This window comes from Micropterus salmoides, unplaced genomic scaffold (genome assembly GCF_014851395.1).
Source record: "Micropterus salmoides isolate LMB-PRFRI ecotype aquatic unplaced genomic scaffold, ASM1485139v1 Ms_hic_scaffold_11, whole genome shotgun sequence".
Classification (NCBI taxonomy): domain Eukaryota; kingdom Metazoa; phylum Chordata; class Actinopteri; order Centrarchiformes; family Centrarchidae; genus Micropterus; species Micropterus salmoides.
The window spans coordinates 25,915,983-25,943,794 of record NW_024040152.1 but is presented as its reverse complement, the minus strand read 5'-3'; the positions used below and the strand labels follow the sequence as shown (position 1 = coordinate 25,943,794).

The window sequence follows — 27,812 nt, the reverse complement described above, 5'->3', positions numbered from 1 at the left end:
GCTGACTACAAGCACATGACCCAGCGTGTTTACACCTGCAGTGACAGAGAGACACACGGCGCTAAGTGTTTCCCTGACAGGGAAGCCTATTGTTTGAACCGAGAAAAGAAGCAGCATTGTCGTGAGGGGTTACTGTTTAGCGGACGCTCTCTGGGACTTGGTAAGTTAGCTTAATTAGCAAGTCTGTGTTTTGTCCCCCGTCTTTAGTTTGCGCTGTGGTGACGCTGTTGTCTCTTCCGTAGCAGCAGCTGCTAGGTTAGCATGCTAACGTGCGTCAGTAGGTTAGCTCCCTGCTGCTGCAGCATCACCACCCAAGCAGGTTAAAGGCTGATATTAAATTATAGCTCCAGTAACAAAAGACACGGCGCTAAGCGTTTTACTTTATGTCTTAATGAATGCAGTTTTTATGTAAGTTAGCTTTGTAAAAGTGTTTGTAGCTAAAGAGGTGGCTTTAAAAGCGTGCAGAGCTGAAGTGACAGTGGTGCTAGATTTGAAAGCATAATTCAGTATATCCACATAGACTACGATAGTCTTTAGTTTAAGACAGGAATGTTGTCACAGAGGCCAGTGTCAGATGTAAATACCATCATTATATGGCTGTAGTCATGTGAGTCAGCCGCTGGTTCTCGGTATCAGTCATGTGAATGAGAAAAACAATATGAAACTTAACACTTGTGCCTTCAGAAAGCTGTCACGTTACAGGCAAATCAATGACTCTCGATAGATCTACAATATTTTAGATGTATTACATTAATAATATACACATTTCATATCCTGTTCCTCGGCTCCAGGCTACCTCTGCACGTCTGTAGCCCAGGAGGGAAGCTACATCCCCGGCCACAGGCTCCAAGAAGGCAGCCTCTTGCTCTCCACCATGGAGGAGACAGATGTGGAACGTGAGTCTGCTTCTTCTCAGCTACAGTAATGTCTTTGCTCTGTTTGACACAGCTCTGAGCACTAAGCTGTGCATATTTTCCTCAGATCTTTCTCAGGTAGCCAATAGCCGATAGCTGCAAAGGTTTCCCCAACTTTGTCTAGCCATTTGTGTTTCATCCATTCCTCTATTCTTTCTTAATTTGAATCCTTCTGCTCAGTCTCTGCTGTGTTTTCCCTCTAGAGGTGACCCTGGCTCTACTAGATGCGGCCACCGATAAAGACTCAGAGGTCCAGGAGCAGGTCAGAAAGTCTGTGTTGACCCTGGGAAAACAGCAGCCAGACAGAGTGTTAGCCATGTGTCAGGACTACCTTCTGAAACACCCAAAGGTAAAGAAAACACCACTATTATTCAGACAGCTCTCAGACTTTCAGCATAAGGACTGCCTACCGGGTTCACCTGGAACTAATTGTCAGTATTCCTACCCCACACAAGCTCTCGAAGCCCTTGTCAAAAAAGCCAGATAAGCATGACCACAAGAGCATGCTAATACTTGCATTTAACTCTGCCTCTGGTGCTGGTGTTATTGTTGGTAACGTGCGTTAAAATGAGTTGACCACTTCAGTTACATACTGTACATATTAAGAGTAGAAGGGGGAAGTGCTCCATGCCTTTGATTTCTGAAAAGGGAACATATTGTCCTTTTGAACTGTTAAAGATTAAGTAGGATTTCAGGAAGCACTAAAAACTGGTGCTGGTAAATGTCTTTGGTTTAATGAAAACGATTTGTCTTGACTCCAGTAACCCCCTGCTAACAATAGTCTGCTGCTAATCCGTTAATCAGCCTCTCAGAGCCCCTAGCATGTGGTTTGCCAGCCTGTTACAGAGAGCATGCCCATCAAGACTTTACTGCTAGAGGTTTTACACATTTATCAAGATGTAAAGAATCGAATTGCTCAGCGGGCTTCGTGTTTCAGCTCTGGTGATTAAGTTCATTTAATTTACCAGGTGTTAAATTCACTGGATTTGCCAAAAAACGATATTATTATTCATTCTAAACATTGCGAAATTTCACCATAGAGTGACTCTCAGTCTCAGCTCGTGTCTGTGTGATGCTGCAGTATCTTATCATACTGTCACAGCCATGGACTTTGTGATCAGATGTTGACATCTTAACACAGATGACATGTCTTGGGAAACATGAGTGACAAAGGATGACTCTTTTGTTACTTATGGTGTTGAATGTGTTGTAGTATATTTTATTTTGCCTTATGTGAAAGCCAGTTGCAAACATTTTACTTGGCCTTTGCTGCTGTTTTTATACAGATTAATAAATGCTGTGCCATTAATTATTGTTCCATTTTGTTTTGTATTGTATTTTAAATGTGCTCATTACAGTTATTCTCTTGCTGTCCCAATTTTTTTAAATTCTCTCCCTCCTCCTCTAGTTGGTAGTGACCCACAGAGTTGTGATTCTTCGGACTATTGAGCTGATTGTGGGCTGCAGGATCGAGGAGATCAGTTACCCCAGGATAAAGAGCATCATCTCCCTGGCCTCAGATGAGATGACACGATCAAAGGTAGAAAATGAGCTGTTCATTATTCATTTTATTGTTTGTTGCAGAGGGCAGATGATAAATGATGTTCCCTCCTGTTTTCTCCTTCTTCTGGTTCAATCAGGAGGTCGTCCCTGATTGGCAGCAGGCAGCCAGCAATATCTTGGTTGCTGTGGGTAACAAGCACATCAATGACATCATGGAGGAGATACTAAGCAAGTTTCAGCCGGGGCTCCTACCTCACTTCTTTGTGGTCCAGACGCTAGCCAACCTTTCCGACTCTAATGGTGCGACGATGTTCACACACAGAAACACAAAGGAATCACACATTCGCGTCCGTTAAGGCCTCAAAACCACACACACACACACACACACACACACACACACACACCAGGAAATCACAACGTTGGCTCACAACACAGGTATTCAGGTTGTTAAGAAATACATGAACCTGTTAAACCTGTCCAAAAAACAGCATTGGAAGACCAAATATTTTGCACACCAGAAGAATATGTTTGTTAAGGAGCAGTCTCTTTTGGGGTTTTCTAGCACTCGCACTTGGGATGTACTGAGCCAACCAACTGATCGAGACATTAATATTTGGTCAGTATCAGTTAGGGCTGCAAATAATGATCATTTTCATTGTAGATTAATCTGTCGATCACTTTCTCGATCAGTTGTTTGGTCTAAAAAATGTCAGAAAATGATGAAAAATGTAGATCAAGATATTCAGTTAACTGTCATAGAGAAGTAAAGAGGCCAGAACATATTCACACTTAAAAAGCTGGAATCGCATAATTTTTCTTAAAAAAATGACTTAAACCGATTAATTTATTATTATTATAAATACTTGCCAATTCATTTATTAGTCTAATTAATTATTCAGTTAATCATTGCAGTTGTAGTATTAGTTATATAAATACGTATTTATTTCCAATCTTTTGTCCTGCTGCCAAAGTTGCCCCGATGCGCTTATTAAAAATTTGAAATTATATTTATTGTGATACATAATGTGATTTTAACATGTTGTTTACTAACACAATGGAAGCTGCTTATAGTTACAGTGATCAGCTGCTTATGTGGATCTATTTGCACTACTGATGTTACTGTATTTGTGAATGGCATAATACTACTTTAGGCTATAGCCTTATTATAATCTGAACTACAGTAAGATATATTTTATATATAGTACTGTATTACAGTATAGTGTATTTGAATTATAAACAGTACAGTAATTTTAAAAGTGTTTGAAAGAGCTGTACTTTATTTTGAAACAGTCAATAACATTCAGTAAATAGCGACGCTGTCCATTTCATTACTTTATATTCATGAAATCTGCATGAGAAATAAAGACAAATAGTGATCAATTTGACCTCAACAGACATGATTACTATAAGAGGTTTCCACTATAGATTGATGATGAATTTTGCAAAGATAGATTTCACTGGGGGCTACTACAACCTTCCTCCATGCTTTTCTTTTACATTATGTACATCATGCCTTAGCACTGCTACATCAAATGATTACAATGTATGTGTCCCTTCCTTACAGAGAAAGTGGTAATTAATGCTGTGCTCTTTTCCTTGTTCTCTAGTTTATGGCATGGTACCTTTCCTGAATGCTATTCTGGGCACTATGTTGCCCATGCTGAGCATGGCCAAACAGGACAACATGAAGTGGGTCTTCTCCTCTGGTAAGAACTTCCCGACATGCTTATTTAAATTATAATTATTTATTATATTTATTTATAATTAATGGTATATTAACCCCTCTCCAAAAACTCTTGAAATAGTTTAATTTATGTATTCACCTCCGAAAACATTAAACTTCAAAATGTGCAATTCTGTCCGTACTCTTTCTTAAAGTTTTGTGATGACGTTGTTTTCTACTCTCTCTAATATTCCTGTGTTTTCTTTCTCTCCCTCCAGCTCTGTGTCATTTCAGTGACAGTATCTTGGAGTACCTCGCCAACCTGGACAAGGCTCCAGATCCCACAGTCAGAAAAGACACATTCTCCAGTGAAATCTATGCTTCTTTCGACATCCTCTTCAATAATTGGTTGCAAAGCAGGGAGTCTAAGGTGAGTTCGGTGTTGGGGGTAGAGCAAGATGGTTTGATAAACAGTGGATTTTACAACCTACAAAGAGGCTGTACATTTGGCATTAAGTGGGCAGAATTGACAGAAGTTGAGTAAGAAGAGCTTCTCACCTTATACAGTATTATGATGCATTGTGAGAACACTTTTCTGTTGTCATTTTCTGTTCCCAAATTAGTGAAACAACACTGTAATCACTAGCTAGTTTTCGAAGTATTACAGGGTTTCCACGGCTCCTTAAAAAGTCTTAAAAGGTCTTACATTGAAATCAGGGAAATTAAGGTCTTAAATTGTCTTAAATTTACTGTAAATTTGCTGTAGGTATAAAATTTGCCGATGGTGTGTTTAAGGCTGGTGGGGAAATTGTCACGCACAGTTGCCTAAAATGCCTAATTAGGGTGATTTTCTTTTAGTAATTGACAATGCGAGACCCCGCCATTAATATAACTCATATGTTACGTTTACGTTAGCTTCAGACATTGACGGCAAGACTGCAAGATTGGGAGACGCAAGTTAAAGTGGTTGGAGGAAGAGCCGATCGTTCTGTCTAGCTACAACTGTAGCCTACATCACGTCCTCCTCTCATTTGCGCAGGTCCAAAAATGATCTATAACTACAGGTTAAAATAACTTTCTAAAGTATGTCTTTCACTGTGATTTGTTTTCCTCCATGGATTATTTACCTCTCTTTAGCGGTGCGCCCGTAGGCTATATTAGCTCGGCTGTAAAGTGAAATTTAAGTTCGGTCCAGCATCGTTTTCTTGCTACCTTTCTTTATAATGTTCAAGATACTCTTTTCTGTTATTTTAGTAGTTTATATTGAGTTTAACACAGCAGTGTATGAGTAGGCTAAGGGCAGGGTTATATGGACAAAAATGGTAAAATCATTATTTTTATTATTAGCCTATAAGTTTAAAGGCTGTTTTTTTTTGCTCCTGAAGAAACCAGATGGTTAATTGTGCTTTTAAACTTTTCTTTATGGTCAGAACATGACAAACACTTGATGCCGAAAAGCAGCCTGGTATCAAACAGTGGATCTGTTCGCAGAGCTGAGGTAGAACATTCAAAACAACAAATATGCATGAGAAAAATAAAGTAAAGTCTTTTTTCAGTCCCTTTTCCTCAACACAATAAATATCTTAATAGAAAAGAAAGTGTTAATTCATTTGTGATTCAAGTGAATTAAATCAAATATTTATTGAACATTTGTTATATTGTTATTGAGAAAGATTGTTATCACTATAATTACCATTATTGTTTTATTGCCCAGCCCTAGTTTATGTTCACAAACGAACACGATCAGTTCACCAGAAACCTGAACATCTTCAGTAATTGGCACTGTTTGAGCACGTTTATGCACAACACTGAATGGACACAGTGTCTAGCCGCCTGTCTGCTCTGTCAGATTTTTGGATTTTATTTGCAGAAGACTGTGACCAGTAGGCTACATATTTTTGCCCAAGTAGTTGTTGTATGTGGATAGACAACTCATTTGCATCCATGTGGTCATGGTGTCCCTGACCACCTCCAGAGGTCGTTTTGCTGATTGGATCACAATCTATCCTCAGTGTGTCTCGGGTGTATTTACACGTGCTTTCATGTGGTCAAGTGCTAACCGATCACAATCTGATCACCCAAAAGACATTTTAATGCCAGGTGTAAACAGTCTCTATGTTCCCTGATTTGGAATATGCAAAGTCATTCACCTGTGGTGAAAATATAACTGCCAAATATGGCATTGTGTCGTTCGTTAAGAGAGCAAAGAAATTGTTTCAAAATTTGAGGTCTTAAATTTATATTTGTTGAGGTCTTAAAAGGACTTAAGAAGCATTAAATTTGACTTTTAAAATGGTGCAAGAACCCTGAATTAGAGCATCGGTTTGCATGTTTTCTTTGTCAGTATAGTAACCATACAAGCCCTAGTTTGTGGTTGTATTGCGTCGATACTTGGCCACGTTAACAGAGTCTAACAGTTTAACCACTGTGCCTTCATGCTGCATTACAGAAAGCAGGAAACCTATTAGATCTAATTATGGTTCACTGGAATGGCATCCACAGCTGTTCAAAAGGGCACTGAATATGCAAACAAAGAGTTCAGTATGAGCAAACACTGGAAAACGAATGATTTCAGAAGGATATTTATACGGCGACAGAACATTTGCTTTAAACACTTTTTTTGTTCTGTTGTCTACCTGAAAAGTAAAACGTAGAACCATTATGACAAGTCCCCCAAATGGATTTGCAGTCTTTCAACAAATTACCACTAGTTGTATTATCTTGTATTTTTTTATGGCTTGTGTTCCCCCTTTACTTCTTCTCTATATATTAGGGTTACTGCGATATCTACAAAATTTCCATCAGACGATGTCTACATTGAAGCATCGGGATGGACGATGGCATTGGGGGCGCGCGCGGTCTTCTTATGTGCATGTGTTCACTCACACAGACTTTACTCGGTTAAAGAGGCGGGGCAAGCCGGTGTGTTTACCTGAGATGTAGGCCTCTTGTATGTCTGAGTGTGGGGAGAAGAGAATTCCAAGGAAGGTGTGAAGCATATTTAAAATTTATAATAATAATGTTAGTGGTGATTAAAACCTAACAGTATTATGTGAAAAAATGAGATTTTTTTGCCGGGGGACGGGGTTTCACAATCACGATGCCTGCTCGACCATCTGTCAGCCATCGCCGATGAACGATGGCATTGTCTATTGGCCCAACCTTACTATCTACACACACCTAGTTGATGTTAGGAGTTAGTGAACCTACAGTATGTCAGCTAATCCGTGTCGTGTCTGTCACATGACATCCTGTCTTTCTGTCTCTGTGTGTTCCAGTTGAGGCTAACAGTAGCTGAGGCAGTGGGCTCTATGTGCCATCTGATGGCCAGCGATAAACTGGAGGAGCAGATTCCTAAACTCATTCCTGCCATCCTGTCCCTGTACAAGAAAAACAATGAGAATTATGTCATTAGCAAGGTGGGTACAGTCTGCAGCGTGAGTGAAGTGGACTGTTTAGTAATGGATTTTGTAACGTGGATAATTTGTGTTAACAAGCAGACCATCACTCTCCGTCCGTCTCTAAACTGCTTCCTGGCTTTTAATTGAATTTGTCCCTTGATGCTCCTCAGCAGGGCTTGTGGTTTAAAACCGCCAATCACAGTGTGTGTAGCATGACACTGTAACTGCGACATCACACAATTAATTTAGCTTTTTCAGAGGGTGAGTATTTATTTTCTTTCTTCTGTCTATTCAGAGTCTCTGCCAAGTGCTTGATGCTTCTGTCAACATGGGCAGCAGAGTGCTGGAGACACAACTGGACGGTCTACTCTTTGCACTGCATCAACAGGTACATGTTACGTACATACTAAAATAAATACTGCAGCTTTAACCTTGGGTGAACCAGGTGACGCACGACATAGATACCCATAAAAAAGTGGAACAAGGCAGAAAACATGAGAATATGCTCCGCCCATTTTCATAGATCCAAACCAGGTACTGTTGACTGTTTTTACACAGCTATTGGATTTAGGAGACACAAGTTTTTCTAACATCTTGAAAACTGACATAATTCTAAGAAACTCATGAGATTAGAGAAACCTTATTTAGATGTGCTAAATTGCAAAAAACTGATTTATACATAAATATATACATAGTCTTGACAGATGAAGTTTGAATACACTGTTTTTTAACACTGTACAATAAATAACTATCAAAAAAAGTCTCATTGAGCTTTTGCGGATTGTTGTAGCAGGGTGGGTTTTTGTTTTTACTTTTGGGGCCTGTTTTCAAGTCAGAGGAGAACAACTTTGAGTAGAAAAGAGCAGTGGGAGTGTCCTGTAACAGACCTGCAAACAGCAAGCGTAAAAGACTTACCAACAGTACTACATTATATTAGCTGTACCTGGATCTGTGCTCTGTTTAGTCACAAGACAAGGATGATGTCATTCTAACTGTAACCCAGTCCTTGTGTCTCAGTCTTACTGCTCAGTAACAGAGCTGCTCACCACATTGAAACTACACATCTGTTACTAAATAGTGGACAGACTGGATTACTTGTGCATATTCACCCCTATGCTGCTTTATTTCAGATGTGTCAAGTGACTGTTAGAAAGTTGCTGTTTTCAGATGTTTTCATAATCTTGTGACTCAGCTGACGCTCGACCCGATGCCTTGGCTGTAGCAGTGACCACAATGACTCATGCCAATAATATGAATGTATGATCAGGATTGTTTTTCACCAGAAGGACAGCAGCAGTACTCAAAAGTTACAGTTATTATAGTCTTGCACAAAATCTTATAACTGTATTAACACTAAATGGTGTGTGTGTGTGTGTGTGTGTGTGTGTGTGTGTGTGTGTGTGTGTGTGTGTGTGTGTGTGAGAGACTGTAAATGTTCCTGATAATTATTACTAAATGATTAGAAATCATGTGTTACAGTAAGCCATGTTCATTAAGTTTGAATACACCTATACTATAATGGTGAGTATTTTCCCATTTAACCAAAGTGTCAGTGCTCACCAGAACTCACATTATGGCATATGACGCACAGCGTCTGAGGGTGCTGAAGTTGACACGTGGCTGTTACAGAAAACTGTGTAACAACTCCTTTGTCTCCCCCAGGTGTCCGCCCCTGTTGATTACAGTAACTCTCTTACTGTCAAGAACCACAACGAGGTCCTGCGCTGCTTCAGCTTACTAGGTACTGAAGCTCTTCAGTTGGTGCTTGTATTTATGTGCACATATGTATGTTCAATGTGACTGTTGTTGCCACTCCATTAAATGATGTAAATTTTATAGACAGTTCTGTAAGAAAGTCCGTGGGGACCATGTTCAGTGTGGACTAACATCTGAGGGTTGTCCAGCAGCATCAGACCTTTCTGTCTGTCTTAGTTCTCTTCAAGTCACAAGAACAGTAATGAGATCATCCATTAGTATCTCAGACTCTGTGTGCACCAAGATTATCTTATTAACTCTGACAGCTGATCTACTTTCCCCCCCGTTCCTATGTTTTGCTCTTGCGTTTGTATTTCTTTGACAGTTTATGCATTTCACATTTTAATTTCTTTTTTTCTACTTCTGCTTCTCTCGCTCTAGCTAACTCCTTCCCAGACCGGCTGGTCATGTTTGTTCTTCAGAAGTTAGAAAACAGTAATGAGCGAAGCAGGATGGGCTCCCTGGCTGTCCTTCGTCACCTCATCAACTCCACCAGTGAGAAAATACTTTGGCATATGCATCCCCAGCTCATCCTATACAAACTTCTATATAAAATAATAATAATATATAAAATCTGTTACTCCACACACATCAGTGATTGTTTCGGACTAAGGAGGGTAGTAATGTGTGTCTGTGTGTGTCTGTGTGTGTCTGTGTGTGTGTGTGTGTGTGTGTGTGTGTGTGTGTGTGTGTGTGTCAGCTTCCACAATGGAAAGTAAGAAGTTGCTGATTCTGGCCAGCATCAGACAACCGATGGCTGACCACAGCAACAAGGTAACACACACGCAGACTCACACAGTCTCTGTGTGACTACGTCACTTGATCACAAAAAATATTTGTTTGTTAATTTTGAGTTTTCCTGAAGTTGTTTTTTGATGACATTGTTATGTCGGACTCTCTCTACGTCCCAGGTCAAGAAGCGTGTGGTCCAGGTGATCAGTGCGATGGCTCATCATGGCTACCTGGAGTTAGACGGAGGGGAGCTACTGGTTCGATTCATAGTTCAACACTGTGCCTTACCGGACACTTATCAGGTACAACTTCTGTTGTGTTTCATTCTTAGAAGTGTATTTTATGTATATTCATGCATATGTGGCTTGTGTGATTATGAGTGGTAGTTTTAGTTACTTTATGAATCCTCCAGAAAGAGAATTACTGCTCAAGTAACTTCAATATTATTCCATCATATGTTTAAAACAATATAAATATTAAAAATAAAAAAACAAAAGGAAGAAAATACTAAGCAAACAAACATCTACATGTGGTAAATGGACAATATGGAAGTTACAAGTCCGCTACTAAGTTTTCAGTAACAGATTATTTGATGCACATTTGTTAAAACATCTATCCATGTGTGATTGTGTCCGTGTGTCTCTAGCGAGTCGAGAGACCCACAGATCCAGAGGAGGTCACTAACGAGGCACTGAGGAGCATGTGTGACAGCACCCTTCATCTCCTCACCACCACTGTTGGACGACTAGCTGATGTACACTAGTATTCACTTGTTTACACTTCTGTCTAAATGGCTCATGTTGTTTGTTTCACAGCCTGTAGATATATGTTTATGAAGCTTGAGCTTTTTAAAAAATTAGTTGTCGATACGTTTATGACCAAGACAGCCTCATACCCAAACGGCAAAATAGTTTGATTGTTAATTTTCCCAAAACAACATATACAGTACAACTTTTTTCCAAAAGGACATAAATGTCCTTTGAAAAGTACAATGAGATATAGGACCATTCTCGAAAATGAGATGTATGAGCGTTGACAAGTACCAGTTCAGCGACAGGCGAACCGGTCCTTAAGTACGTTACAGAATTCAAGTGACCTAAGTCACATGACGTTAAAAAGGTTGCTCTCTATACTATGTTACCTGACTTCTTCTGCCACTAGACTTTGCACGCTAAGAAAACGTAACTATGGGTCGTTATAAGCTGCTGCATATTTTCTGGCAAGGACGGGCTGTTTAAGAGGGTTAATATCAGTTGTTGTCCATTGTGTGTGTTAGATTAACACATGTATTTTGTTATTTGTAGGTGCTATGGCCAAAGCTGCTGTACTATCTGACCCCTCCACAGTACAGCAATGCCACCACTCCTCTGTGTAAGAGTCTGATAGTGCTGGGTAACAAGAAGAAACATAATCAGGAGCCCAGCTTCAAAATAGACTTTACACAGGAAGGTAGGAGGCGTATTTACTGACCAGGTGCATCTTTGTGAAAGTTATTTTCTGTGTGTGTGTCACATGTTTGATATAAGTTCCTCATAGATAGGATGTGTGAATTATGGAAAAGATAGCACCTCAAATAATTTCTTAGGCATAGATATTGGCACTTTGAAAGTTACAATTCTTACTTTTCTGTGTGATCCACGGCGAGCTAAATGTGTCTCGTCCCTCTCTCCTCCAGTCAATCTGCCCTCTCCTCAGACACTAATGATCCGACTGCTGGTAAGTAAATCCAGTTCCACAATTTCTTCAAACTCTGGTGACTTCAAATGAAGCCAAAGTATAAAACAAAGACTCGCTAAACATTCAATCTAATAGCTTGCCTGCTAACTTGAAGCAACAGATTGTAATTAAATAATATTAATGAACTGTAGCTACGGGTTTAGACAAATTGTTTATCGTGCTAAATTTCAATCAATTCATAAATCAGTTTCCTTATCCAGTCAGATTTTTACCTTTCATGTTTCAGTCACTATCCGTGACTTTTATTATATAAACATTAAGAGCTGCTCTTACTGTGTATTTAACGTGGAGCTAGGGATGAGTTGTAAGTAAAAGTTAAATAAGTAAAAGAGAGGTTGTAATTTATATCATTCCCAACTGGTATCTGTTTATTTATATGCGTTTGTGCCTTGATGGGTCCCAGGTGAATGCAGCGTTCCCGTTCAGTAGCAGAGGTCATGGAGCTCCGTCTCTCTCTCTCCTTCAAATCCTCAGTGTCAACATTCACCCCAATACAGAGATATTCTGGGAGAAAGAGATACCTCCTCTGCTTTCAGTACTAGAGGGTATGGGAATACATGGACACCTTTTTCTATCCGTTTATTTATATAATATAGTATATATAATTAGTATATAATATATAATAGTTTTGGAGCAAGCTTGACTTTACTGCACTGACACCACAGATGAAACTTAAGTTTGCTCTACTTAGTTAACAACATTTGTGCATTTGTAGGCTGCATGGTGTATTGGGTCCTTTTTCATTGTCATTCCTTATGTACTGTAGTTTTCTTCTCTATAGTAGAGTAATCTGACTGTGTTGCTGTTTCCAGAGTCAACGGCAGAGACCCTGGATAAGAAGCAATGGGATGAAAACTTGCTGAAGGTGTGCTTGTGTACTGTACATGGGATTATAAACAATTTTACATTATAATGTGTCAGAGTCTTGCATTTGGATTAAAACTAAAATGTGGTGATAATAGAAATTTTACTTTATTTATAAAAGATCATTCCTATTTATTCTCCATTAATGGTCCATAATCATTTATCATCATAATCCATCATCATCAAAGACTGAATGCTGCTCATTAGATACCCATTATGTACTCTATATGTATAAAGCTGTCAGCTTTGTTTGTCTGCATTGAAACAGAAATATTCATCTCTGACTTGATTTAGTAAAATGTCTTTCTAAAAGTGATAAATTTGTCTTCAGCTCTTGTCTAAAACTCTGGCTACTATTGACGATGACAAGTGGGTGTGTCAGTTGACATCTGAGGCAACGAGATACCTCTCCACGTATAACAATGCCTTAGAGGAGAAGGTAAGTGCAAGAGCAAGCTGATTGCAAGCTAATGCTTTGATATTGTTGCCAACATTTGTCTACTGACTGAATGGATATAGTTTGTGGTTTGTTGAGTTTCTAAGCCCCATCAGAAAGCCTAATTTAGAGCATTATGTTTTGAGAGAGACTTTCTGGTGTTTTAACCACAGTAAACATCTTGAAATGTGTTCAGAATAAATAAGATGTTGTATATTTTATAATACAAATGGTATTTCTGCTAACCTAGAAGTAATTTCACGACACCCTAACATGATCTTGCAACCCAACGAGGAGACCCAACCTGTAGGATGTGAGCCATTTACGAGGAACATAACAGGAAAAAAAATACTGAGTACATTAAAGTACATATATGACAATAATATAATTAATATTATTCACTCTCTCTAGAATTTCCTGTATCGATGTGTTGGAGTGACTCTCCAACAGTGTTTTAATAAGGAAGTTGTCAAAAAACAGCTGCAGGAACTCCTGCTCACAGCACGACACAATGATGCCATGGAAAGAGAGGTACCTGAAACACAGATGATGATGTCATCTTTGAAAAAATCCTTGATGATTAGTATTGTGTGTTTCACACCTGGACTGGTTTAACTTACGGTTTCTTTCATCTGTATCTGTCAGGGAGTTGCAATGGGCGTCGGTCTGTGTGCCAACAGCCACTTAGAGGGAACTCTGGCCAAGTTGGATGAGTTCGGCAAATCAGACGCCTTCAAGAAATCACCAAGCATCTTCAACCTTCTCAAAGTAAAAGGAGCTTTCATGATACATCACAAATGAGAATTGTATTATAGATATAACTTGGTTTCTTCAGGTCTGGTTGTGTTGCTGTTAATGAGTCTTTGTTTCTGCTTCCTTTCCTGCCCTTAGGAGCGTAATGATGTTGAGGTAGAGAAGGTAAAAAGCACATTAATCTTGTGTTATGGTCAAGTGGCTCTGAACGCACCACCAGAAAAGATACTGACCCGCATTGATCAAGACATCCTTCGCTGCATCAGTAAACACTTCAATACCAAGGTAATGTAAATACCAAGGTAACATGACACAGATAAGGAAACTGAAGGAGAAACAAGGGTTGCAGCATGCAATCAAAGCTACTAGACTGATTGTTATGCAATGCCAGTTACAATTAGTGTTGTTTACTGTACACATCACAAACGTAAAAATACATATGTAGATAATGAAATATTTGCGCATCATAGTACACATTTATGGATTGTATTATGTGGGTTACAAATATTAAAGTCCAATAAAATCTTCCATAAAAACTTTATTAAATCCCCGCAGCCATCTGAAGGCAGTAGGACAAATATGTTTATAAACCTGCAGACTCTACTTGAGAAGTGCCAGGCAAAAGCATGTTGCACACGGCTGCCCACTATGTTTACCTCGATCATAAATACATGTAAATGACACCAGACTGTTAAAGAATAACTACACACATCAGACTTGTCAGTTATAATATGGTATTCTGCCTGTTGTTGCACAGACGTTGAATTACCAGGCTTCATTAATCCTGCGCCTCACAGCTTCCATTCCAACTTAAAAAATTAATTCATGTTTTGTGGCAAATGCTGTGTCACATTTTCAGATATGATGTGAACATTTGCAAGATGAAATACAGTAGAATTATGGCAATGGAGACCAGTGATGTAACAGGCCAAGAACGTATTTATTAATCACCACACCCCCTGATTTATATCCACTTTCACCCAGCCCTTTGCACCTGATCTAAAATAGCAGGTGCGCTCAGTTGCGCTCAAGACCTACCGCCTTGCGTTTGTCGTCTGGCTTGCGTGATTAAAATAGGTCCCATAAACATAATTTTACAGGTAAAACAGCTGTATTTGTATAGACACTCATGGCTTTATCACCTCTATTCCATACAGGTTCTGGGGATTAAAGTAGAGACAAAGGTATCGTGACAGGAATACCGGGGCGCTCTCCTCTTGCTCTCCTTCCTTAGGCTTCTTTGTATTTTTTGCACAATTGTGGTGACGTGTCACTAAAATCTTTACTGACTGTCTTCAAGTCACAAAAACACAACTTAATACAATAAAGCAATTACTTGTTCTTTAAGCTTTAACTTTGCTGTGTCTAAGTTATATTACACAATGGTAGAGCACCAGATTTGTGCCCATGTCTTGAAGGCATTCAAGATTTCTCCATCGTTAAAATGAACCCATTGCGATGGTGGAGCACATGTTTATTTTGAAAATGTTTAGTTTGAGGACTGTATTTTAGACATGTACAGTTGATACCAATCAGACCAACTCGGGGTATAATTTAGAAATTGGTCAGTTGGGAAAACGCAGATTGCCATTATGCTCATGCAGTAAGTGAAAATGCTCTGCCTCAGTGAAATATAGCTTTAAGTGATTACTTAATGGTGGATCGTACATGAAATGCTCGCCAATGACTCAGGCTGAATGTAAAAGGCCTTTTTGTAATTTCTTGCTAATTCCTAACAGCTCGTTGTGTCTCTGGGCCTTGAGCTTCTCTGTCACTTCTTAGACCAGAACCTGCTATTCAATCTCCTCTAATCACACACTCTAATTTCAGACTTTTCTCCATCCATAGGCATGGAGGATCAATCTACAGTACCTTTTTTTTGATTGATTTAATTGATTGATGGACTGTGTGGATTGATTGGAATGATTTTGGATTGTTTTTGCTTTTGCTCAGTCACGTGTATAGTTGCATCTGCTGTAAGGGGCTGCGATTCGCCTTGTTATTTGCATTCCTGACAATTTGGAAAATGCAATTATCCAATTTCCTTCATAGTTTGCCTACTTTTGCTCTTTACCTGAATCTTTTAGTCTGTGTATGTCCTGACGTATTTTCTATACGTCTTTTGCATCTCTCTGTATTTTGTTGACATGCGTTGCTGTCTTTCCAGGACCTGACTATGAAGCTCAGTTTGATCCAGAGTGTCGGGCTCATAGCCAAAGCCATCAGTGAGTGTGTTAAGAAACAAGGCTACATCTTCTCTCGCAAACAGGAGCTCATTACTGTTATGCTGGTCAGTAGTCAAGTCATTTCAGCCACAAGTTATATATGTAATTGCTGATAGAACAACAAGGGTTTTCTGATCTTTCCTTCTGCTGTTATGTCACCGCTGGTCAGGATTTTATCAAGGCAGAGCCAGCTGATTCAATGAGGACTCCAGTACGCCATCTTGTGATGACCACCTGTGCCAATCTAATGTATCCTTCAGCTGAAAAAAATAATGAACTATGTTAGAAATAAAAACAATGATTATGTTTATCAAAAAGGTTCAAAAAAGTCTGTGGTCTTTGCATTCTTGCACTGGATATTCTGTCATTTCCCAGTGTTTCATCTTTGACCTTTAGTGTGTCAGACCTCTGGACCCTGTGCTGAGTGAGAATGAGAGCTTTGACTTGCTAAAGGTGTGTGTGAACAGTGTGTTCTCTCTGCCGCCTGAGACACACACTCCAGAGAAAACTAAAGAAGAGGAGACACTGGACCCCAGTCAGAGAAAGGTGATGTAAAGAAATCAGACACATACAGTATTTGTGCTACTTCACAAATCTGCCGTGCATTAGTCTTGTGCTGATTTAAACGCTTACAACTAGATAACAAACCTTCTCCTTCAGTATCTCTTATTAACCCACTATTACCGTTTATATTTGAGATCCACAAACCTTGTATCTACAAACATGTATACTTCATTAAACATTTTGTGCAACATCTTTTAAATCCTGTCATGTTGTCAAACTAACGTGTCCTGGAACATATGTGCAGGCATTGTACAAAAAAACGTTGGCTGCACTGCAGGAGCTGCTGAAAAGTGTACTGGCAAGGGATCCTACACCCGATGGCCTGCAGAGTGTCTTCAAGGTGAAGTGTGGTGTTTCTGACTAATCGGATCTTTTCATCTTTAGCTAAACACAGTGTTAAGTATCAGTAATGCAAACACACAAAACCAGTAAACAAATGTGCATTTTTAAAAAAGGAGTAGTTAATACTGTGGATACAAATGGTGGCAGCGGTTGTCTGAACAATAGCAAATTCTTATTATTAATTTTTTGTAACAAAAACCTCACTTAGCATCTTTCACTATATAGATTACAAAATAGTACTTAAAATTATTTGAGCCAGTAAAGTATTAACCAAGTTAGTATGATAACTAAAAGCCTATCTCTCCTCCTTTAGCCCTCTGACTTGTTGTTCAGCTGTTTAATTAAAAGAAGAATAATAGGCTTCAGTAAACTGCCACGCACCAGGATGTAACCTACCCGGCAGTATCATACTGTATCACTCTGTTTTCTGACATGTATCTGACTTGTTTTTTTGTCCTGTGCAGCACATTGAGTCGTGGCTGAGCTCTGGACAGGACCACGAGAGAGAGAGAGCTGCCATAACTACTGCTCACATACTGGCTTTCTACCTGGATAACCTGACTGTCAAGGTACACACAGTTTTGTCTTGTGGGTTTCATTTTTGACGACATAACTATCCTGAACACACTACAGATGGTAGTTTTGATTATGATCCTGACAACTATTGTAGAGGTCTTGCAACTCATTCAAACTTGACCAATGGTCCAAAGTATTTATTTTTATAAGCTGTTGAATGTCACTAAATGAGCTGATGGTATATAGTCTTCTCTTGATGTTTAAACTGACATTTGGCGTAGCAGCCATTTTGTACCTTTCCTTTCTTAATACCTGCATCTTTGTCTAGAACATGGTCTCTTTCCACAACCTTGGAGCTCTGCTGGGTCGACTGTCTCCGCGGTGTTCTGACCCTCACCCTGCCGTACGCGCTGCTGCTATGGACTGCATCTACACACTTCTCTATACACAGCTACGCTATGAAGGTACACACAGCCCTGACCTTTTACCCTTATTATTAAATCAATTAAAATAAATGTTTTTTCTCCTTCAACCTACATATTCCAGCTTTAACCTAAACTTTTAATGTAGACATACAACGACTGGTCTTTGTAAAGCTTGCTGTTTTGACTTTACTTTTCCGTTTTTCTCGGTGTAGGTTTCTCACTAGATTATAAGGATGAAGCTGTGGATAGTCTTTTGTCCCTAAAAGACCAACTAGAAAACCCTGACCCCTCAGTTCTATATAAGACCTGCTCTGACCTCACCAAGGTACTGTCCACTTTGTAGCACTCAGCAAGGCTTCCTTAAAAGTCGTTACCTTAAATATTACATGTATTGAATCATGTGTCCTTGCCAAATTAGATTATTTTGACTTTTAGTATGGCATTAAATGACAAAGCATTACTGTAATCAACAATGTAGTTTTGTTGCTTTCATTCAGCTTATCTCTGTCCACTTGTGTTAATTTTGCCATTTTAAAATGTAGTCTTAGTCTTACTCCTGTGTCCAATGTCCTTGTTAGTTTTTGTCATGTTTTAGTTGACTAAAAGTCTAGGTATTGTCGTGTGATTTTAGTCAAAAGTATTTAGTCTAGTTTTTGTCATTGAACTTTACCTAAACTAAACCTTAATCTTTTTAGTATTTTCTAACTCATTAGTATAATTTTAATTAGCATTTTGGTCAATCTGCTCTAACCAAAATAGAGACATTTATAATTTTAGTCTTTATTTCGCTCATCTCACATATAGATAAAATGTTCTGTAAAATTTGAGTGTTAGCTTTGCTCATTTTTATTGCAAAGGAGACATTAACTTACCTCAATTCCCAGGTGGTTAGCCTTGATATGCCGCTTCAAGTTTGTATTGTTTTTTTTCCAAAAATCTTACAACCACATTGCTTTCCATCCAATATAATTAGGCACTCTGTTTTGTTGTCCGCCTCACTGTATTTGAAAATTGGACCAAATATTTAAGCGCCTCTTTCTCCCTAGCATCTTGTGTTCATCACCAGAGTTCGCATCCTCCACAGTTTTCCTCGCACACCAGGCGTCGCCCTGGTCGGCCAGCGTTCAAAGCACAGGAAGAAAAAAATACCAATGAATGAACACACTGTTCAAGTGAAAATTTAGAGGGAGAAATATTTCGTCTCCTCATTATACTGACAAAAACAAATGCCATTTCAAGAGATTTAGTGAACACTGTATTTTATGAATTACATTTTAGTGTCGTCATTTTTCGTCAACAATATTGCATGTTAAGATGGTCACAGTCAGTGTTTAAGTACATTGTCCCCTTCTCGTCATCATGTCGTTTTAGCTAGGGGGAAAAAAAGGTCATTGATGAATATATTTCGTTTAGTTTCGTCTGATGAAAGAAACACTACTGTCCACGATGATAGTCATACAATCAGTGTTACCTTTTTAATGTTTGTGTGAAGTTAGTAAGTAAAGACTTAAAGTATACAGTAAAACTGTGTAACTGCGTGTTTTTCATTGTGTGTGTGTCAGGTGATGAGTAAGCGTCTGCCTCAGCAGCAGCTGACGACGTTGGTGTTCATGTTGTTTGAAGGGCTGGTCGACAGTCAGACAAACTGCTGCAGAGCTTCTTCTGTCATCCTAAACAGTCTGCTGAAGAACCGAGGAGGCGGGCTACAAGACCTGGTAACACACAACACACAACACACAACACACACCTGCTGTACTGGATCACCAAAGACACTGCTTGTTTGTGTCTTTCTGTCTTTGTCTGTGTTTTACATGTGTATGTTAGGTCCCGGAGATGATGGAGGTGCTACATGTGCGTCTGCAGAGTATCACAGAGGAGCAGGTAAGGACAGACATCAGTATAACAATATTCAGCAGATATATGTATTATTCAATAGCTCTCTCTTTTTATGTTTTGAATAGGGAACATACAGACTTGATTCACCCTTTTGTGGCTTATTTTGCAATGATGGTCAGCTCACAATTATATCTTATTTGTTTGTTATCATAGATGGATAGATAATCATTATTACCTAATGATTATCTATGATCTTTACCCACTTAACTTATAATTAGTTCACACTGAAAGAACTGTTTCATTGTACCTGTGTTTAGGTGAGAGTGGCAGTGGGACAGACGGTACTAATCCTGGCCTCTCAGCATCTACAGACTGTTATCAATACACTAGTTAACCAACCACTTCCTTATGACAGGTATCTATACAACAACATTCACACACACACACACATAAAAAAAAAATATATATATATATATATATTACAACTTAGAATTATATAAACTGCTCTGTTTCAGCTAGGCCAAGGTCATTGTCAGTTGCAATTTTTTGTCTTTGTAGGGTAGAATTCCTCACATCTCGTAGAGCCAGGAGTTTTTTTTTTTTTTTTTCAATGGAACACTCTTAAAACATGAAATGTTTCTGTCTCTCTGTCCAGCTGGACCAGTGAGATGTGGATGGCCTTGGGAGCAGACCCCATCGTAGCCAGTCAGATCATCGAGATGGTGATGGAGAAGCTTGTCATCATGGCGCCCTACGTAGACAAGAAGGAGTCAATGATCAGGGGAGGGGCAACAAAGGTGGCCACCCATCAGCCACTGGCTGTAAGTCACAAACACTCAGACATGTCACTGATCAAATTGTATCTGTTCTAGATCAAGATTCTGATATTTATAATCATGATTCATGATTATAACATTTTAAAGTAGCATATGCCGATAAAGGTTGTAGGGTCTTCAGTATTATGTCCTCTGGCCATGTACTGTGTGAAACTTTTACTACTGATCATTTGCAACCCAGCTCACGTAGCGAATGCAGCACTTAGCAGAGCAGCAGCTGCTTTTGTCCTACATATGTGTCTACACAGGATGCCTTCAGGGACAGTATTGTTAGGACACCTGTTTTTTTGGCAGCTCAGAGCCCAATACACAATCACTGTTATTAAACGGAAGAAAAAAGACTTGGAAGTGTAAAAGTATGCACAGCAGCTCCATGCCAAACACAAATTGCAGAAGGGGATGATTCTTGTGCGATAACGTCTGCATGTGTGTCTGTGTGTTCTTTGTTTCCAGATGACATGCGGTCTCAAGGAACTGTTATTAAATGGCCAGAGTCAGGAGCCGGCAGTCGGTCTGTTTCCTCAGCTCTTCTCCTGTCTCACTGTCAGACTTGGAGCAAGTGTTGGGGTCTTAGCCCCGAAGGACAACAATACTAAACACATCACCGCTGTCCATGTAGCAGGGTGGGCATATTTTTCTCTATATAGCTCATAAAATGTCCCTACATGGACTAGTGATATAAACTTTTAATTTCATGTGTGTATCTGTGTGGACAAACAATATGATGAAATTGTTTTTATGTGTGTTTCAGGGTAGCAGCTGATGCCCTGCGAATCCTGTTGGCACGGGCCCAGTTAGATGAGGTGACGAAAAGACTGGATGAAGATAACGCCTGGGAGGCGATCAAGGAACCGAATACACACATTGCTGGAGTTACACTACTGGCAAAGTACGTATACATACAATGAGCGCTGTGGGTTCAGTTCGAAATTCACACCAGATAAACACTGGTAGTAGAAATTGTAGCTTGATATTTCAACTAATTTCTGCTCATCAGTATTTATTACAAAGACAAGTGTTGCAGTAGGAGAGTCCTACCTGAAGAGAGGTTATGAAGTCTTCATGCGATTAGAGAACCACATTACAGCATGATTTATCAAATTGTGTTGGACTTAAAAGTAAATGGACACTTGTAATTAACTTTACCGGACCATAGTCTCTCCAAATCCTGTGGGAAACAATGAATAAAAAGCACATTTTGACTGTTTAATTTATGCAATGCTAAAAAAAAAAAATAAATAGGCAAAATAAATGGAAAAAATGTGAATGTACTTGTTTGATATTCGGCAAAGTTTTTCATTATATTCGGTTTCACTTCGCTTAATTTCGGTGCATCCCTATTCTAAATGTCTTCAGGGCGATGGCTAAGCATGCTGGTCCCAGGTTGCCTGCCATCGTGGAGTGTCTGTGTCCCTCCTTGAACAACATCTACGAATGCCAGAGAATCACTGTCACTGCTTTCTTTTCTGAGGTGAAATATTACATCATGTTTATTTTTTCTGTGTGAGGAGGGGGTCCAGTGTTTTAATTAAGCTAAATGAAATGAACGATAAATGCCTCCACCTGTTGACTTTTTCCTCATATTCCTGACCTCCATTTAAGTTGCACAGTGTATTAAAAATTGTTCCAAATGCCATCAGATTAAGAATATCAATCAGCTTTTAATGAACAGCTGGTGGAGAACGTGTGACGTGTTTTGTTTCTCCAGCTCTTAAACCATCACGTGGTGACGGAGTTGATGTTGATAGACGTGTTAATGAACAACATGATGGAGAGGATATCAGATCCCTGTTGCACCGTCCGCATGTTGTCTGTGCGGGGGCTCGGCAATCTAGCTGTGGGATCACCTGAAAAGGTACATTGTTAAAACACACAAGCGCATGCTCTATACCACCAGGTGAAAACTAACATGGTTGTGGGATACTTGACACACACCTTTCATCTCTTCTTCTTGCTTACCCTCACTTCCTTCCCCCACCAGGTGAATAAATATGCCAAGGAGCTGCTGGCTGCCATGAGTTCAGGCATGGAAGAGAAAGACGATCCAGGTGAGTTGACACCATTTCCGATGCAGGGAAGAAGTTAAAGTTACAGTAATCTCAGGTCTGGCTCACCTGATGTATTACATTAATTCCTAAATCTTACTGTCTACTGGTTCTGGGTTTCACTTTTCTTCACCATATCCATCACGTTTATCATGAAACATGTTCAGCCACTCATGCTGGATCAGTTGTCAGAAATGCAAAACATTTTCATTAATTTCTTCTGGTCTTCCTGCAGGTAAGCTGATTACGCTTGAAGCCATGTCGGGTCTTTCTAAAGTCCTCCTCTATCTGGACAAGAAGAATGTCCACTTGCTAGTGGTCTATATCTTCATGAAGATTAAACCTTTCTTGGAAAGTGTGAGTTTCCATGAGTTTAAGATGTGGTATAATGATACATACCCTATGATAACTCTCACAATAATCCTAAGGAAAATTTGTGTATTTTAATAGTGCTGGAGATATTTAGCAGTTATTTCAGTGTTGGCCCTTAATGTAATAAACAGTATTTAACATATTTTACATATACAGAGCTGAGGATTGTTAGGCTATGTTCAGACTGCAGGCCAAAGTGACCCAAATTAGATTTTTTTTGTCCATATGTGACTCAGATCTGATCTCTTTATAACAGTGTGAACAGGCCAAGTCACATGGAATCTGATCTTTTCCAGTTCGGATTTGGGCCGCTTTCATATGTTGTCCAAATTCGATCAGATCTTTTTCAATGCGACCTCAGTCTGGACACACAGGTCGGAATTGATGCGACTTTGACGTCACTTTAGAGCAGCTGTTGTCACATTTCTGCTGAAGATTGAGCCGCGGTGAACAAAGAAACACCACAAAAAGCCTTTTATTATACAGATGGATCTGTTTTTTTTCTCTGCCTTGCTGTCATCTGCCCACAAATTCCCTTTCTTACACCTGAAATCCACCGGACCGAGAGCTCACTTCTCTCTTATTTACGTACATGCTACTTGTCCGAGCGGACGCAGTAGAGCCAGAAAGCGAGAGAGAGAAAGAGAGAGGGGGAGGGACTGAGTTGTGTGGCAGATGCGTTGTACAGCGTGAGAAACCGTAGTGAAAAGGACAGAAAGTTGTGAGCACTTGTCATAATTCATGAGAAATATGACCCGTGTGAGGTTAGTAATGGCAAGTAGGAGCTGTTTACTTCTGTACGACAGCGTGCTGCGTGTGACGTCGTGGTATTCTTCTGCGCATGTTGGTCACTTTGAGGCTGCAGACAGTTCACACTGGAGTCTGATACGGGCCACATTTAAACAATAATGTGAACTGTAAACAAAAAATGAGAATTGAGCATTAAGGCCTGCAGTCTGAACGTAGCCTTAGTGTTCTGTAGCTCTGCAGTTGTTTCCTCACTCATACAGAGACATAATAAAATGCTAATGGTACCTTCTGGCTCCGTGCTCATCCAGGAGAATGATGAAATCCGCTGTGCTTCCATACATCTCATGGGGAACCTTTCCAAGTTTGGCTCAGGAGAGCCAGTGTTCAAAGACCAGATCCACAACGTTCTGGTCAGCCTGCTGTTACACCTGGTTGACCCAAACCCACAGGTGGTCAAGGTACAGTAGGAAATGTGCATACACACACACACAAAAAGTTTTTCTTATAGTGCATGCATCTTAGTCCTACAGGGCAAACCGCTTCATTGTTTCACACAAATTTGTTGCATCTGTCCAGGCGTGCAAATATGCCATGCGAGTGTGTGCTCCTGTGGTGGGATCAGAGCAGATCACAGCCATGTTTCAGAACCACCTCCACGAAGACAAGAGCTTGCACTATGGAGAGTTCATTAATGACCTCACCAAGTACCTGGTGAGACACACAGTCAAACATGAGCATTGCTGAATAAGGGCATTTGTGCACCTTCTTATAAAGTATGAAATGTATTGAGCTGGTTCTTTGTAAGGTTACTTTGATTGTTTTTGTTTCTATTTTCTTAAAAATGATGAAACAATGGTATGGAAAGTATTTTGTAAAGTAAAGGTAGATGATATGATATTGTTGAAGAGATAGTTATTCTTCTTTGATGTTCAGTGCATGTTTTGTGGTTCCTAGATTCAGGACTTTCCAGGCATGCTGAACTTTTATCACATCTCAGTCATCCAGTTCTTCAAGAGCAGCTGGCCTGAGGTCAGAGCAGGAGCTGCCATGTTTATAGGTATGACTACAGCAAGACCTTGCTCCATGTCATGAACATTAATGTTTTTAATGTTAATCAGAGGTTTAAAATGGAGGAAGTCTTTAGCCACAAGCCTTCACAATATAAAAAACAAATCCAGTGAACTTGAGTTGATATACGGGTTAGAAGCAGTGTGTTCCTATATGATGTGACCTGACCTAAAGGGGTGTGTGTCTGTGTGTTATCAGGGTTTCTGCTAGGGAATCTTCCAGAGGAGCATCTCTCCCACCTCAACATGGGGACCATCACTAAAGGTGATTGACTGTACAACCTTGTTTTTCTTCAAACATTTCAACTCAGTATGTTTGTGTTCTTGCATTGACTGTGTGTGTGTGTGTGTGTGTGTGTGTGTGTGTGTGTACCTGTGTTTTTGTGTGTATGCATGTGTTCATCCTCAGGTTTAGTGATGCTCCTCCAAGATCCAGATCCTGTGGTGAGAGTGAAGGCTGCTGAGGCCATGGGGCGTTTCCACTGACACAAAGACAAATCTCAGCATTTCATTTAGTCACAAGTGGTAGGTCGCCACCACATAAAAACATGAAAAGATGAAGAATATTTAAGATTTGGCCTGCAGGTTGCAACAACATTTAGAGCTCACCATGTGCAGTCATTATAACAGCATTCAAATAACGCAACTACAACCTTCATTAAAACAAACACAGGGACCAAAAACAGGAACAAATGTGGAGCCAGAAACCAAACAAACACTGATTATACAAACATACACACAGATGCACATATATTTAGCACTTAGCAGCTTAGTTTAGCTTCTTTTGACACTTGACTACTTGAAAGATACTTGAATGGAGGTGTTAATTCTTAACTATATTTTAGTGACCAAAGACTGTGTTGCTGTATACAGATGGACGTTGTTTGTAGCGTTTAGTATTCTACCAGAGATATACTGTGTTCTTTCAATGAAATATACCATGCGTCAAGGAGTTTCTAATGAACGGGGTAAAAACACATTTGAGCTTGAGTGAAAGGTTTAAATTCAAATATTTCTGTGCAAACGATAACAATAATGCACATTTAGAGTACATGACAATGATTTCACATGACTGGCTGGCTAAAGTGTGTGTGTGTGTGTGTGTGTGTGTGTGTGTGTGTGTGTGTGTGTGTGTGTGTGTGTGTGTGTGTGTGTGTGTGTGTGTGTGTGTGTGTGTGTGTGTGTGTGTGTGTGTGTGTGTGTGTGTGTGTGTGTGTGTGTGTGTGTGTGTGTGTGTGTGTGTGTGTGTGTGTGTGGTCATACCAGCATTTCGTGATAGTGTTGTGGATGTCAGTTTTAGTTTCAGTTTCAGACATCCTCTTTTAGAGAGAGTTCCAATGTAGTGGGCTTGGTTTTATTGTCCTAAAGCCCCTCCCTCTGATTAACACGGTATCTTTCTTTCCTCAAATCAGCTCTGAGCTTTAACCCTGCCCTCCATGAAGATTGTAGGTCTGTTAAATGTGCAGTACCATGAGTAAATTAACATGATGTCTATAATAGAAATGGTGAAAATGCAGAAGAGCTACAGTAGGTTTTAAGGTTTTACGGTCACCTCCATTTTTGTTTATCAGTCACTGCCACCGCTACAACTAAATGGCCACACTGAACACTTCCCGGTGTAACATTAATGTGTGTGCTCCACCTCAGACGGCTGCTTTGTCCACAGTCTATTTCTTCTGCACATAGTTTATCAATCAATTTCACATTACGGGCCACAAGAGTTTTCAGGTGTGCTCCATACGGACATTAATTACCATCACAACATTGCCCGGCATCCTGTGGCAGCCATCATGAACACAACAGCCAAGTGAGAAGTTGATAATCACTTTAATGTGGTGACCCTTGTGTTTTCATTCACGTTTTGCATCATATAACACAATTCTGCGAAGCGAGCTGAGAGCGTTTTTTTGTTTTGTTTTTTTTTTGTTAGCCAGGCCAAACTTACAGACTTGACTTCTCTGAACCAGCCAGTTCCAACCAATCAAACCATTCCTGTGTAGCTGTGCTAAAACAGTTAGTGCCAAATGTTTATTGATAACACATAATACACTATAGTGATGCTGTTAATGATTCTCTCTCACTTTGAATCCACTTCATGTCTTTATTCCTTTAAATGGTGGATTTTGTACAGTTTAAGGATATGGTTGTGGGTTTGCAGACCTCTTACTATGATGAGTGAATGTTGTCTTATGTACATGTCATTTTAATGTTTATGTCTCCAAAATAATTCACTCAAATGGCAACAAGGAGAGATGCTAAATAATTCGTTATGTGTCTTAATTTGGTGACAAAACATGTCCAAAAGAGAGTCAGATGAAAGCAATATATTGTTTGTTCTAGAATAAATGATTATGTGTATGTCGATCTGCAATATCTCAGTTGCACGTTTAAGCTCTTGTCATGTAGTCCCTGATTTAAGAACTGAAAGGCAGACTAGGAGCTGAACCTGGTTGGTGTATGTACCCAGTTTCATTGAATCCTAATTTTAATTTTCTTCACGTCGACAGAAGTCACAAGCAGAGAACATTTTAATGTTTTTCTCCTGGTTTCAGCTGGTGGCTTTTGGTTATTTCAAGTTTAACAGTAAGGAAAATGTTTTCTCAGTGGAAACAAGCTAATGTTCATACTGTACATTTATCAATCAAATGCAAAAGGCAGCTCCTGGATTGCATTAGATGTTCTACAAACAGGGACTTGTGGCTTCTAGCATTTTCTAACACTATGGCTTGGTTGAAGGTGATAGGTAAATATTAATTAGCAGAGTTCTCTGTTTTAAACGATGTTACGAACTTCATACCACTGATTTGATTTTTCATGACATCTACCTGTTTTTTTTTGTTTGTTTTTTTTAACATGTTGAATGTTGTAAATGTATGTATGTCTAAGTATGTATGACACTGAGGCATGGCTCAATGTGTGAATGTATTCAGGTGTGACTGTGTGCATGTCATCTTGTTGCGTTGCTACGCCAGAAGAGAGACTGGGTGATGGCAATCAATGTATTTAAAATGAAGAAATAAACAGATCTATCCAAATGTAACTGATTGTATTTCTTGTCCAATTTGCACACATTTCC

At 39.5% G+C, this 27,812-nt stretch overlaps 1 protein-coding gene across 2 annotated transcripts; it reads left to right on the top strand.

Annotated features, from left to right (window-relative positions):
* On the top strand, positions 1 to 27,776 carry mroh1 (maestro heat-like repeat family member 1). 2 transcript variants are annotated; one of them, XM_038712000.1, is made up of 45 exons: positions 1 to 160; positions 792 to 896; positions 1,118 to 1,263; positions 2,323 to 2,454; positions 2,555 to 2,717; positions 4,025 to 4,123; positions 4,359 to 4,510; positions 7,359 to 7,499; positions 7,777 to 7,869; positions 9,144 to 9,222; positions 9,618 to 9,731; positions 9,937 to 10,010; positions 10,148 to 10,270; positions 10,615 to 10,722; positions 11,273 to 11,417; positions 11,644 to 11,684; positions 12,109 to 12,250; positions 12,518 to 12,570; positions 12,901 to 13,008; positions 13,417 to 13,536; positions 13,651 to 13,773; positions 13,897 to 14,043; positions 14,916 to 14,942; positions 15,926 to 16,048; positions 16,153 to 16,232; positions 16,388 to 16,529; positions 16,792 to 16,887; positions 17,354 to 17,458; positions 17,734 to 17,869; positions 18,043 to 18,155; positions 19,393 to 19,545; positions 19,655 to 19,711; positions 19,984 to 20,081; positions 20,322 to 20,487; positions 20,956 to 21,125; positions 21,254 to 21,391; positions 21,859 to 21,973; positions 22,211 to 22,357; positions 22,484 to 22,550; positions 22,783 to 22,904; positions 23,978 to 24,127; positions 24,246 to 24,380; positions 24,624 to 24,726; positions 24,936 to 25,001; positions 25,146 to 27,776. In XM_038712000.1, exons 1-45 carry the CDS (start codon positions 16 to 18, stop codon positions 25,220 to 25,222), a joined length of 5,139 nt encoding a protein of 1,712 aa, XP_038567928.1. In that variant the 5' UTR covers positions 1 to 15; the 3' UTR covers positions 25,223 to 27,776. The 2 variants fall into 2 exon arrangements, with proteins under 2 accessions (XP_038567928.1, XP_038567929.1); XM_038712001.1 differs by lacking the exon at positions 14,916 to 14,942.
* The last annotated feature ends 36 nt before the right edge of the window (positions 27,777 to 27,812 follow it).